We start from the raw sequence: 13,238 nt of genomic DNA on the forward strand, positions 1-13,238 counted from the left end.
CCCAGCGTCCACTTAAACACTAGCATCTATAATACCCTTTGGTAAGAAATTCTGCAGTTCAACTACCTGCTCTGTAAAAAGCCTCTTTCTTGTTTTAAAGCTGGCTGATAACTAGTATCTCTTGACTCCTCATGTAATCCAATGTAGCTTGGTAGTACTGAAAATCTCAACTAGCATGTTGAGACAAGGTAGAGGTATTTTGAGTATTCAAAAGTAGCTAACTGCTTGATGCTGTTGAATTTGCTGTTAGAAATAATAACTGTATGTAACTACAAATAAAAGCAGTGTGCTCGAGTAGTAAAATGGGATTCATAGGAGATTATATTAAAAGGACAGTGGTTCTAAATTTAGGGTGTCTTCTGTTTTAATGGGGTGAAAGTAGTTTTGGGCACTGACTTCCCCAAGCCTGTTGCTTCACCACATGAAGTGTTTGGCAATACTGGTAAGGTATCCTGTTACTTCTGCCCCTGTGTTGACCTCTTATTTGCAGTGTGACAGCTGTGTGTGGCTGTGTTGTGAACTGGATCAGGGAACTGATCTGCTGCTTAAAAAAATCTGGTAGGTTTCTTAAAGCCCAATCAGCTAATCAATCTGGTTCATGGTATGTCCTTGCAGATGGCTGCCTGGGTTGGGGAGGGGGGTGGGAGAAGGGGACTGGTTTCAGGGAGAGGTGCTAAGAATACCTTAAATTGGTATTGTTTCCAAATGCATAGATTGTGACTTCACAAAACCCGTCTGCTGGGTAATAGATGTACATTTTCAATAATGTTTGGCTAGTTCCTCCTACTTCAGTCTTCTATGTGGAAGACTTGCCCAAATAAGGAGACTGACTCAGACTGAAACTACACAGATTGTCAAGTGCATAGAGTAACCAAGGGAACTTCTTTGCAGTCTATTTTAAAGTAAAAACCTAAGGACATTTAAAAAGAAAGTATCTTTCTCCTCCTCCCCCCTCCCCAGACGAGTGCATCATTTAATCAGAGCTATCTGAATTTAAGGGATCTCTCAGGAGTTTAGTGTTCTGCCCATAAAGTTTTGGGTGCCTTTTAGCTGGAGGATTTCTGCACACTCAGGAATGATAATCTAATTTATAGCAGCTGAATAGTGAGCTGCCAGCACTTGAAAACTAAGCAAACCTATGGAAGCTCTGAGGTTATGTACTTGGTTATTACCTTGGTTGACACGGCCTGAGGAAAGAACTTAAAAGTGGTGAACAGTAAAGCATGCATGCTGTCTTCTATATGGAGGAGTAAATTACTGTTTTTTCCTCATGTGAGACTTAATGAAAACAACATGCAGAAGGTAGGTAATAAGCTTAATGTTGTAAAACCTGTGAGGTGATCGAAGGATCTTTATATAAAATGTTTAGTAATGACATATTGGAAGTGAGCAATGCATTTGCACACAGAAAGGTAGGCTAGTTGCCTTAAGGTAATAACACACTGAGGTGAACTAGTTACATCAGAAAAACTTTGTAGGTTAAATCTAATCTCAATGAGTGAAGAACTCGGGCTGTGCTACCAAAGTTTGGGCTGCAAGTGCAGCTGTGGTGAAATGGAGAGTTCTTGCCTGCATACATGCCATTTGGTAGGAGATGGTTGGTGCTGGCTCAGCAGTCAGTTAAGCATCTACTGTTTTATCAGCATTTACGCTAGAGGGCTCTGTAGTTAGAGGTTCTGTAGTGTAGGTCAGCTATGCCTGATCTTTCTGGCTGGCTGTGCTGTCATTTTCCTGCAGTTTCTCCGTTGCTGTATGACCCAACTTGCTGCACATGAGACATGGTTAAGCTGTGCCTGAGTGATAATTCCAGTGTTAATGCCACTGGAAGGAGTGTATTGGGGAGGGGGCATGTGCAGATCAGTTGCTGTGCAGGTGCAGTAGGCTTCCCTGTCTGAGCTGGAGATGACAGCTGGAGTGCTGCAGCCCCAGTGATCTGTGCAACACACTCAAAACGGTCATCTCTTTTTGTCATGCCTCAGATCCACATGGAGAGTGGGCATGGGCATGGGATTTACGTGAATTACGACAATGACGCCCTGTTCCTGGTTGCCATTTTATTGAAATACCTCTTGCCAGTATTCAATATACTTCCCACCTTGCTCTCTTTTTTTTTTTTTAAACAGTGTAAAAGTTTTTTTAAACCAGGTCCTGTCACCTCATGCGTGACTTTCACATAATAATTGAAGGGATTTCGGTGTGCCTGAGAGAGACTGAGCTTTCTTGAACAGGTTGCTGCTAAAACAAGTCATGTGGCCAAAAGACTGCTTCCAAGTTGCCTTTGGAACAAAGGCCTGTGAAGAGGGTGACACATTCAGAAGAGTTAGTCTTAGTGGAGTGCAAGTGGCTCTTGGGTTTAGGTTGAAAATCCCTAGAGTAGACAAGAGCTGGCATTGGGAATTCTTCTTGTGGCAGAGCTGGTACATAGTGATCCTTATAAGAAAAAGAAGTAGGAGCTGCATTAGCTCAGTTGCAGGCTGTAACACTTAATGCTGTCCTGAAATAACATTCAGAACATGGAAATTAATTGAGCCATATGTTCTATATAATGACTGATGTTTATTTTGAAGGACATTAGAATTAAAGTATCTTAAGTAACCTGAAGATTCAAAAGCACTAAGCGTTAGATTAAACTCTATATCATGTTTCAGTCTATAAAAATGAGTAAGCCCTGTGGGTTTGAGAAATCATACAGTTCTTTCAAACCCAGGTGGGCTTCTGTCAATTTTGTTACTTACTGCAGTGAAACTTTTTTCTAGTTGCCCTTCAAATAATTGTAGAATCTTCTAGAGAATTTCTCATAGCGTGCTTAGCTGCAATGTAGGTGCCTACAACGAAAACTTAATGTTGGAAGAAAATATTGTAGCATAAAAATGAGGCTGATTAGAACACTGTGTATTGTATGCTTGTTACATAAGCCTTCTGTTTTGAGTAGTTGGTATGTATACCTTTGTGTCATCTTCTGCAATTATCTAAAACTCGTTTTTGTTGTGTTTTGAATGCAATTGTTTTTCAGGTCATGGAAAAACTCCAAAAGATGCTGCTTCTGTTCGAGCTACACATCCTATACCTGCAGCCTGTGGCATATACTACTTCGAAGTTAAAATTGTCAGTAAGGGAAGAGATGGGTAAGCATTGAGTGCATTATTAATTAATTATTACTTGAAATATTCTCTCACATCATCTTTTTTCAGTCAACATGATTTATTTTTATATTTTGCCACTTTTTCTATAGCTTAATTTCTTATTCATGAGAAGTTGAACTCTGATATTTGGTTATTTTAAGGGAGTTGATTGTGGTATTTAGTGCCCGCAAATCACTGTACATAATAAATACCATAACAGCATCTTCTCATTTTCTCCTGATGGAGAAGTTAGGGTTTGAATGACCATAGTTTGACCCTGCTCTTACTTTTAAAGGTGTTGGTTTTTGACTTTCACGTCTTTAGGCTTTACAGACTTTTCACGTAATTTTTAGGAAATGTTTAGGGTGTGCAGCAGACCAACTGACTTCCAGTGCAGTCTTTTCATGGATGTTGTGTCAATTTTAAAATGGAAAGTTATTCTTAAGGCTACTTGTTGGTGAACTGTAATAATAAAGGGGGATGTTCTGAATAGGTGCCTCGTAATTTGTCATCCTACGGGAAGCACAAGAGTTGATGAGTGAGTGCAACTGCTGCTTCCCAGAATCCATCTGAATGATGAATCTGTTGAAGCACAGGTGATACCATGCTTTTAAGTCTACTGAGGCAGATAGGATCTCACCTGGGAAAGTTCTGAAGTGCTAATGAAATCTCTGCTAGACCACTTTAATTCCTTTTCATCTTTCACTGCTTTTGGTAGAGGGTGTGTTTTAATCCCGAGACATTGATTACGTTGCCTATGTAGGACTATATAAGCAATACTTCTTTCTAATATGCTGTAGCATATACTGTGGTTCTACTTCAAGGTTGTAGTCAGGATTGAATGTCCTTGAGTACTGTACAGGCATGTTGTGGGTGCTTATGTCCTGCTGTGAAAATAAATCTTGAGGGAAAAGAACTATGTCATAGCTCTTTGGATGAGATTTATTACCTTTGTCTTTCTTCTGTCTTGATGCTACTTCTTTCTTTCATTTTCCCAGTGTTCTGTAAGCCTTCTGTAAGTCAGGAACAGTCTTCAAACTTTTTTGTTTTGCTCATAGTATTGTATAGAGAGATTTTGAAAGAATGGCTCTCAGTACTGCTGCTGCCTTGTAGGGGCATTTATGAGTTTGTTATCGGTTCTGTTCCCAAAAGTTATCTCTGGCAGATAATTTTGCTGAGAAAAACTTTCGTCTGTAGTTGCTTTGTCACACTATGAAAACCTAATTATTTTTAAATCAAGATGATAGAAATTAGTGTTTCAAGTAGTGTTTTGCTGTCAATTTTAGGAACACCTTTTGTGGGTTTTTTGTTCCTTAAACATTTTTTAAAAATTGCCCTGCTGCTCTCAATTAAGGAGAGATTCTTACTGTGATTTGCTAGTGATGCACATGTCTCTTCCTGAAATGTGTTTCTGCCTGCTTAGTTTGGAAGGTAGCTTTTTTGAAGTGATTGGTTTCAAAAAGTGTCCGTGTGGGGGGATGTCATTTTACGTAGCTTCTCTGACACTTTACTTTAGACCTCTTTTATTGCGCTTTAGTAATTTCTAATTCAGTAGGCCACTCAGTGCAATCCTGCAAAGGTAGAAAACACCTTTGAGTAAAATGTTTCAAGGTTTTGTCATTTAAATGGTTATCTGTGAGGTGTAGGTAGCTAAGACTTGTGAAGTTGCCTGCTGAGATTGCTTAAAAAAAATGGGAGGGGTACTTTTTTCAGTTAATGATAATACATACTGCCTTATCCTTGCTTCAGCCTTGTGACCTTTTTTTGGTGTCACTTTATGAAACATTAGCTGCATAATGAGCTGAGGTGTTAATTTTTTTCATTGTATAAGCTATTATGGATGCTGGGGAATACTGTGCACAGAGTCAAAGCCAAATCTAGCTTAGCTGATAAAGAGCAGGAGTCAACATGTGGAGCCTCACTGGATGTAATGTGTGTATCTCCAGACCCTGTTTTCAGGTCCAAAAGTTCTTTGACTAGATGCAGTGTGAGTCTTTTACGGTTTAATGCAGAGATAAATAAGTAGCTCTGTAGAAACTAGTTTGTGTCCGATAGGGTTTATTAGTTCTTTCTCACTGCCTGTTGCGTTTCACCTAGCTTGCTCCAGCTACGTTTTTACCAGTTTTTTTCTTCTTTACTTGTCTGGTAATGGGAACTGAGTTCAGGAAGACCAGATCCATAGAGGACCAGCATGTAACTAATAGGGTCAATTAGTTAAAATGCCTTACTGTTGCAAAAGCATCTATTCTTAAGGCCTGAGCCTAGCTGTGGAAGCACTACAGCTGTATTTTATAGTATTGTTTAAAATAAATCCTAGACTACTCGAGGCAATTCAGATAATCTGTCTGCAAGCTGAAGTACAGCCTTCAACTTTTATAAATGTCAGTGGATAATTTAGTGGTGTTTCTTTGGAGTTCCCTTTGGTAGTGGCCTTTACTATCTTTTTTTTTAATAAACTCAGCTTATAGTATTTAGTCTGTGTGCTATGTTATATGGGCAAGTCTAACAGCATTCTTCCTTGTGTGCTCTACTTAGCATGACTTGCCTCAAATAATCAGAAACCTTTATTAAAAACCTAGTCTAGAAGATTTATTTTTTGTGCTATGGTAGCACTTGATGACACTGCTCCTGGAATATGATCTTGCATATCTCAAAGTTGCCGGGCAGTCACAAAGATTATTCTCCTCCTCTGAAGGAGCACAGCTCTTTCTAGTATAGGGCATGGATATGGCCTGGCTTCCAGTGTGGTTTGTTGTAGCTGTCTGTGCGAGAACAGCATTGGTTTGGTCACACTAATGACCTAGGTCATGAAATTCTTCATGTATTGCGGGGGAGGTAACAATCTTGAGTAGGAATTTGAAGGTGCATGATATGTTCATGATGATCGATTTCTAGGCATTATGGACACATTGAAGAAAGCATGAAAGCAGGCTTCCTAGGAGGTAAGAGAAGGGTATGGAGGTTGGTGTTGCAGAGCAGATGAAGGGTGAAGTTGCGTTTTGGTACCTCAATGAGGGGTGATAGAGCCGTGCAGCAACTGATGGTAACATGAGAAAAAGGGAAGTGAGAATTAAGGCTAATAAAAGTAATAAGGTTGAAATATCATTCAAACAAAAACTGTCTTGGTATTTGTACAGTGTTTGGCACGCAGAGGCCTAAGGTCTTTTATGTGCTGCTACAGTACAGATATGTGAAATAATTATTATTAATTATATATTACTTAATAATTATAATTAAGTATTTTAAAATTCCTGTTAAAAGTGCTAAAGTGGCTGTCATGTTGTTCTGTAAATATTTTCTGTTCTTTATTTCTTCAGTTTTCTTCCTTAATTTCATGTCTACTTTTGCAGTCTGAGGACCTCTAATTTATTTACATTCTATTTTTATACTCTCTTTTGCTTTGTTTTGTTTGGCTTTATGTGGAATGTTGTGGACAGTGATGTGCATGATTGGAGATGATAACAGTAGATGAGCAATGGGTGTAAGTATGGGAAACAGTACCAAGGTGATGATTATAAAGCATGGTAGGAAGAAGAGTATTAACTGCAATAAATTATACCTGCATCTGTATTGAAATCTCCAGTTAATTTAAAAATAAATAAATATATGTCAGTTAACACAAAGTATTGCAGCAATTATTGTCAAAAATTCTCAGGTAGTTGGGGAAGCTAAACACAGTTTTAACTTTAAACCTCTGTAAGCTCTTAATGCAGCTCTCATTTGTAGTTGATCTCTCGGAGAACCAGAACATACATAGTTTTTGTTCTGTCATTTCTTAATACAGTACTCAAGGGATTGAGATAGGCATGATGTTGCCTTTTGCATACAACTCTAGTCTAAATTTCTAGAATAGGAGCTTAACGCAAACTACATTGCCAATTGAGGAATGGGAATGAACGAGGGTGTGTTAAGTCCTGTGGACCTGTTCTTGTGATTTGGAGATGTAAGCCTTACTCTGTAAATCTCTTATAATACTATACTGTCCCTTCACTTTCCAAAAATGACCACGATGGTGGCCATTCTCTTAGCTAGGTAAGTATATCTAAATGACACTTTTTCCAGTCTCTCTCAAATCTTGATTTCAGTTTTCTTATGCTGCTTTTTATTGAGTTCACTTGTGCTAGTCTTTTACATATTTAGGTCCTCTGGCTTTGGTAAAGTGGTAATGCATCTCCCTTACAGCCCCACAATTAATATTTTATTTCAGATACCAGTTAACATTTCCCTCTTGCACAACTAAAGATATTTGCATGATACTGTCATCGTTTATGTAAACTACAAGTCTGATAGCTTTGTGCTGTTGCTGTGGGCATCCTTCTTTAATGGTGAAGAGTCGTCTGTAATCTCTCTTAGTTGAAAGTCCGTGAGCTTTGCTGTAACCTTAGGTTGCACTCTGTGGCATTTCACACTGAGCATAAGCATACTCCGGTTCCACTTTCCAAGGGGCTGTCTCAAGGGTATCCACTGGCTACCTGGCTTTCAGAAGCAAACTACCTTCCATTATGTTATGAACAGCTTTTGTGTGTATGATTTACTGAGTGATCATCCATTTCTACATGAATTTCAGTTTTAGGCTTGTTGATTCTTGTAATGAATTTCTTAATTTCCAGTAGGGGCAATGGTTTTTGAATGTTTGCAATTCTTACACTAAACCGTAGTTAGAAGACTTTGTGGTGATTTGGCTATGAGAAGCAGCAGTCTCTGAACATGCATTGAGTTCATTTCCCTTGCCCCAGTTTGTGATTGTTTGTGTCAGCTTCACAGTACACCTGACTGGGTAGCTTATTCTCCAAAAGCTGACCTCAAGAGTGAGTGAGTTTTCAGCTGGGTTTGTTCCCCAGCATGGCTCTTTGTATCACTTCACGAGTAGCTATGGCAGCAAAAGCGGGGAACTTGCAGCAGAAATGAGTGTCTGGGCCCAGGAGGGTGGGAATGCTACTTTTGGTCATGGTACCAACTTATGCCCACTTATTTTTAGTTTAAATACAGCTTTTTAGGGTTTTTTTAATCTTTCACCAGGAGACACTTTTTGTCTGTTTCTTTCCTAGGGAAGATGAACTTCTGGGGGAAATGCCTTTAATCCTCAGTGTCTTGAATTTCTGTCCATTCTGTATCTTAATCACTGATATGGAAATACAATTACTAGCAATGGGCAAATGATAGTAATGCCATTTACTTCTAAACAGTCTTTAGTGCTTTTAGAACAGCTGAGAAAGATGCAGGCTTAAAATGCAAAATCCTCTAGGTAGATGTGCTTGCCTTTTTGTTTGGGTTCTTGTTTTCATTCTTCTTAAAAAAAAAATTAGAAGTGGTAAACCACCTGGAAGAAAAAATGGAAAACTAAGTTTAGAAAGGCTTTAGTCTTTTAGTAGATAGCACTTAGCTTACACTTCTGTGAGCATGGTTGTTTAGTCTGTGGTGTGGTTGCGCTGGTGCAGATCTTCACGGGCATGCTTTATATTGCATGTGTGAGTTCTGCTACATGTTCTGTACTAAAATAAAATGTTACTACGGCAACTCACACAAGTAATCAGTATGCTTTTTGGTAAAGCTGTGTTAATAAGGCTTTAGACACCTGTTGGATTATGGCTGTTTTTTAACACTGGCCATACAGTCAGTCTTTTGTTGTTTTGGCAGTGTCTTGTAGTATGTGTGGTGTACATGAAGTAGGTGAAGAAATAGAAAAACTGTCTGAAACAAAAATACCATGAGAATTGTTTGAGTTTTCATGACACCCATGCCTGTGGTTTAGCCTGAGCTGTTTTAGCGTGTTTGAGTGATGTTTGAAATATAAATGCTTTGGTTTTTTTCTTATTACAAATCGTTTCTGTTGCAGTAAGTTGACTTTTCCTTTAGCATCCAGTATACCCATTTTCTTGTTCACAACAAAAATGTAAAACAATAAACAAAATATAGAACATCACCAGTTGCTGGTTTGTATTTTTGTACACTACTAATTAGTGCAAAAACTTTGTGCAGTCTTAAGACCTATTTTTAAAGTTTTGATGTGTCCTCAGCAGTTTTGTCACAATAACAGGCATTTGTTACAACATGCAAACTTCACTTTTATATATGTCTTGCAGCATTATTGACAGAGTACTTGTGTATAGAGTAGAATGTGATCAAAGTCTGAAGTAGCTTTCTTGCATTAGTGTCTTCATTTGAATTGCAGCAGCTGCAAGAAGGGATTGGATCATGAATCAACAAGTGTATCTTTTCTTAAACTGTAGCAGTAATTCATTTTTTACCTGAGTGTATGAGACCAGACATTTGACAGAAATGAACAGCAACTAAATGTGTAAGAGGATTATTTGAGGTTTGTGTTTAACTGCTCAGAAATATGTGGAACTGCAACAAGAGAGTTTTATTTTTTGTTGATGTTTTCTAGAAATGAAGATTTCTCATTTAAAAAGAAAGTCAAGAATGTATTTAATTTCTTGGTCCCTGCTTCTTGCAATATCTTTTAAGTTACTTCTTTCTTATGAGGTCCAGTCACATAAATATAGTGTATAGATGATAATCTTACTGCAGCCCAGACTTACATTATGTTATTGTCTGTGCAGCTATTCTTTTCTGACAGTATGGTCCCCAAAAAGGCTTTAGTGCTTAGGGAGAAGTGTCACAAGATGAAGATGTGCAACCTCAGAAAGTGAGAAGGATGTCAGTAAGTGAGAATCTTTCTAGGAACATTATAGGAATCATAAGCAAAATGTTTCAGGAATAACAGTTTCAACCTCTATACAAGATGACTGCCTTTTTTTTTTGTTTTTTCCTCTCTATGTAGAACTGGATTAATCTGAAACCTGGGTTTATCATGTTCAAAATACTGTTTCCTTGGAAACATTCCATAAAATTAAACTTGTTTTCAATTTGAAATGAAAGACTTAAACTGTCTATGGCATATTTTGAAACATTTAAATAGAGAAAAATTTAACAGCTCATTTCTTATTGTGATTGTACAGACAATAAGAATGTTGGATTAGCATATTCCTACAAAATTTTCATATGGAGTAACCATATTAAAGATGAACTTTACATACATTTTTAGTGTGCTGTATTTCTGACCTTACAGTACAGTGTCAGTGAAGACAGTGTAGAAAACTACAGAACATTATTCAAACTTTTTATGTCCTTGCAAGTCAGTTGTGAAAGCCCTTTAGAAGGGCATTTAGTCTTAAAGTTCTTAAAGATGTTGCAGTTTTTTTCTACTTGTAGCCTTTTCTAAGACACAAACTTGATAGTAAAACTAACTGTACCTGTTGTATAGCCTACTTTTTTTTCAGAGTGTTAATTCTACTTTTCTTAGTAGTCAGTGCATTTGAAACATTAGGATGTTTTCAGTTGCCTCTTCTATGGGTATAAACATCTGTGAGTGCTTGGACTCAGGTTCCTTACAGATATTATGGAAACTTAGGTTTTAACACCATATGGTTGAAGATTCTTTCTTTAAATGTACAGCATGTAGGTAGTGAGATACCAGGTTGATTATTTACTTTCATCATCACCAAAAGAGCTTGGATTTCAAAGCATTATGTAGCAGTTCCCCAGTTTATACTGTCTTTAATAGAACAGGTAGGAACAGTGAAAGTCCAAAGGAGTTTCACTCTTTGCAGATAGCAGGTTGGTAGTGCACTATTGTAGGGAGGCTATTACTTTAAGATATGCTAAATTACTTTACTTGTCTTTACAAATACAGTATGGAATATTTGTTGTTTTTTTCTTTTAACTAGAGAAGTGGTTACTTTGTACTTAAATTTATCTTTAGCCACTAGTAAGATTTCTGAGGCACCTGCAATTTGGTATAGTTTTTGAGATTATTATAATAATCTGATAATAATCAGAATTCAAGTTAATTATATTCTATCCTGCCCGTTCCATAAAGAGGAATACAATCTTTATGGAACGGGCAGGATAGAATATAATTAACCTGAATTCTGATTATTATCAGCTTCCCTGTTGAAAGCTCTTCCATACACCTTCAATACAGTGGCTAAAAGATCTAACAGAACAGTTTCAAATAAAAATCAGAATTGTGCATCTTTTATATGAACTTCTGGGGTTTTTTTTCTTTTTCCTTATGTTTTAGCAGTCTTCAGTTCTGTACCGTCTCTTGTTGCTATTTTTTCTTTCTATTTGGTTCTGGTTTTTTTATTTCTCACACTTAGTCTATTCAGGCATCCAAGTTAGAAACTTTAGGCTCCAGCAAAAATGTGAATTTAGCTATTTGACTGGAAAGATGCTTGAGCAGAAAATAGTTATTGTGAATTGGCTGCTGCTTATACATTTCGCTGCAGAGAAGCTTAGGCTTTTTGGTCTGTTAGTGGGGAAGAAAAAAGGTAGTGCCTGTATTTTTGACATTGACTTTTCTTTTGCTTTGTGGCAAAAAGTTGAATCTTCAGCAAATTTTAAACTCTGTAGTTTTATAGTATTACTAAGAATTTCTATATGACTTGCAGTTGTGAAATGTAAACTAGAAGATGTGCTGAGACACTAAAATGGTAATCTATATCTTTAATGAACTGAACAAGAATAAACACAATTTGAAATGGTCCTTAATACCAATTTGGCTGCACTGGAAATCCGTTTTCAGCCACAGTATCTTCTTTCAGTCTCTCAGGGGTTGATTTCATATATTCCATGAGTGGTTTTACATGTTGTTTGTAATTTTATGAGCTCCTGTAAGAGTTGAGCACTTTAATGAGGTGATGAGTAGCAACCAGTGGGACTGAAATGCTCCGAGAGAGGGGCTTCTTAATAAAAAGGGTCCCAGGCTACTTCTTTCTGTTTGCCTAGGTAAGTGATCCTCCCACTGCAGCAGCCAAGGATATTTACGGGTGGGGAGCTGAGGTGGAGGCACCGTCTGCAGGTACAGAGGCAAGTGATGAGGGAGGTGGCATCAGAACCAAACCATTATTCGCCCTCTCCGGTCTCTCAAATCATGGAGTGTCATGTCCGTTTTTGGAAGGTGCTACATGTCACGAGTGAGCGTGCTGCTTCCTGGTGTTGTTGACACCTCTGTTTCCCCAGGGCTGCTGAGGTGCGGTGACATAGTCTAAGTGGACCTGTTCTTCCCGTTTGTGGCTGTCTCCTAGGCCAAACATACTCCTGTGACAGGACAGCAGGAAATGGATCATGAACTGACTGAACAGTCTGGGCCTGCACTGCACCTGGGTGCTAGTATGTCTGTTTGTTGTGCTGCCCTGCGTTTTCATCTTGAACTGCCCTGGTTTCGGCTGGGATAGAGCTAATTACTTTTTTTTCCTTCTTAGTAGCTACAATAGTGCTGTGTTTTGGATTCAGTAGGGGATTTGATATGAGAAGAATGCTGATAATGCACTGATGTTTTTATTTGTTGCTAAGAAATCAAGGACTTTTCAACTTCGTATGTCTTCCTAGTGTGCAGGGACACAAGAGGCTGGGGGGGGAGCACAGCCAGAGCAACAGACCCAAACTGGCCAATGGAATATTCCATATCATACAACATCGTGCTCAGTGTATAGATGAGGGTTTACTGGGAAGCTGGCTCTCGCTTCCGGGATTGTGGTTTCAGGATTCTCTCTTCTCCTGGGATCACTAGCTGGGAATGGTCTGGGCATTGGTCAGTGGGTGGTGAGCAATCACATTGTGCATTACTCATTTGTATTTTCTATTATTACTATTATTACTTTATTTTTTTCAATTATTAAGTTGTTTTTATCTCAACCTATGAGTCTCTTTCCCTTGCCCCTCTGTTCTTCTCCTGATTCTGAGATGCATGATATGTGAACCTTAAAGAAGCAAACAGGAGGACAGTTTACCTAATTCCTCCCACTGAAGCAAATCTTTTTGTAAACAATGACTCTGGATCTAAATGTGGGCTAAGCTTCTTTAAAAAACAAACAAAAAGGTCTCTTTAAGCCAATGAATCTTACAGGTGCCAGGAGAAGAAAAAAAAGTTACATGTAATGGTTTGGCATAAATACAACTCCTCTTGATGAATTTTAGAACATCTAAAGCCTATCTGTCATGACGCTGTCTTCCCCCTCAGTTTATAGTGTACTGTATCTAGTTGAACATGAGATTAGCTATCCATCAACTATAACAAATAATAAATTCCCTTAATCGACGAGCCTTTAA

The 13,238-nt window shown here is 38.1% G+C and overlaps 1 protein-coding gene across 2 annotated transcripts in view; it reads left to right on the forward strand.

Moving 5' to 3' along the window:
- Positions 1-13,238, forward strand: part of RANBP9 (RAN binding protein 9) — a 41,573-nt gene that overhangs the window by 6,167 nt on the left and 22,168 nt on the right. For both annotated transcript variants that reach the window (XM_074829077.1, XM_074829085.1), the window contains exon 2: positions 3,014-3,125. In XM_074829077.1, coding sequence (XP_074685178.1) covers positions 3,014-3,125 — 112 coding nt within the window. The remainder of the gene's footprint in view (positions 1-3,013; positions 3,126-13,238) is intronic.

The sequence above is a fragment of the Strix aluco genome, chromosome 1, assembly GCF_031877795.1.
Source record: "Strix aluco isolate bStrAlu1 chromosome 1, bStrAlu1.hap1, whole genome shotgun sequence".
In the NCBI taxonomy this organism is placed as follows: Eukaryota; Metazoa; Chordata; class Aves; order Strigiformes; family Strigidae; genus Strix; species Strix aluco.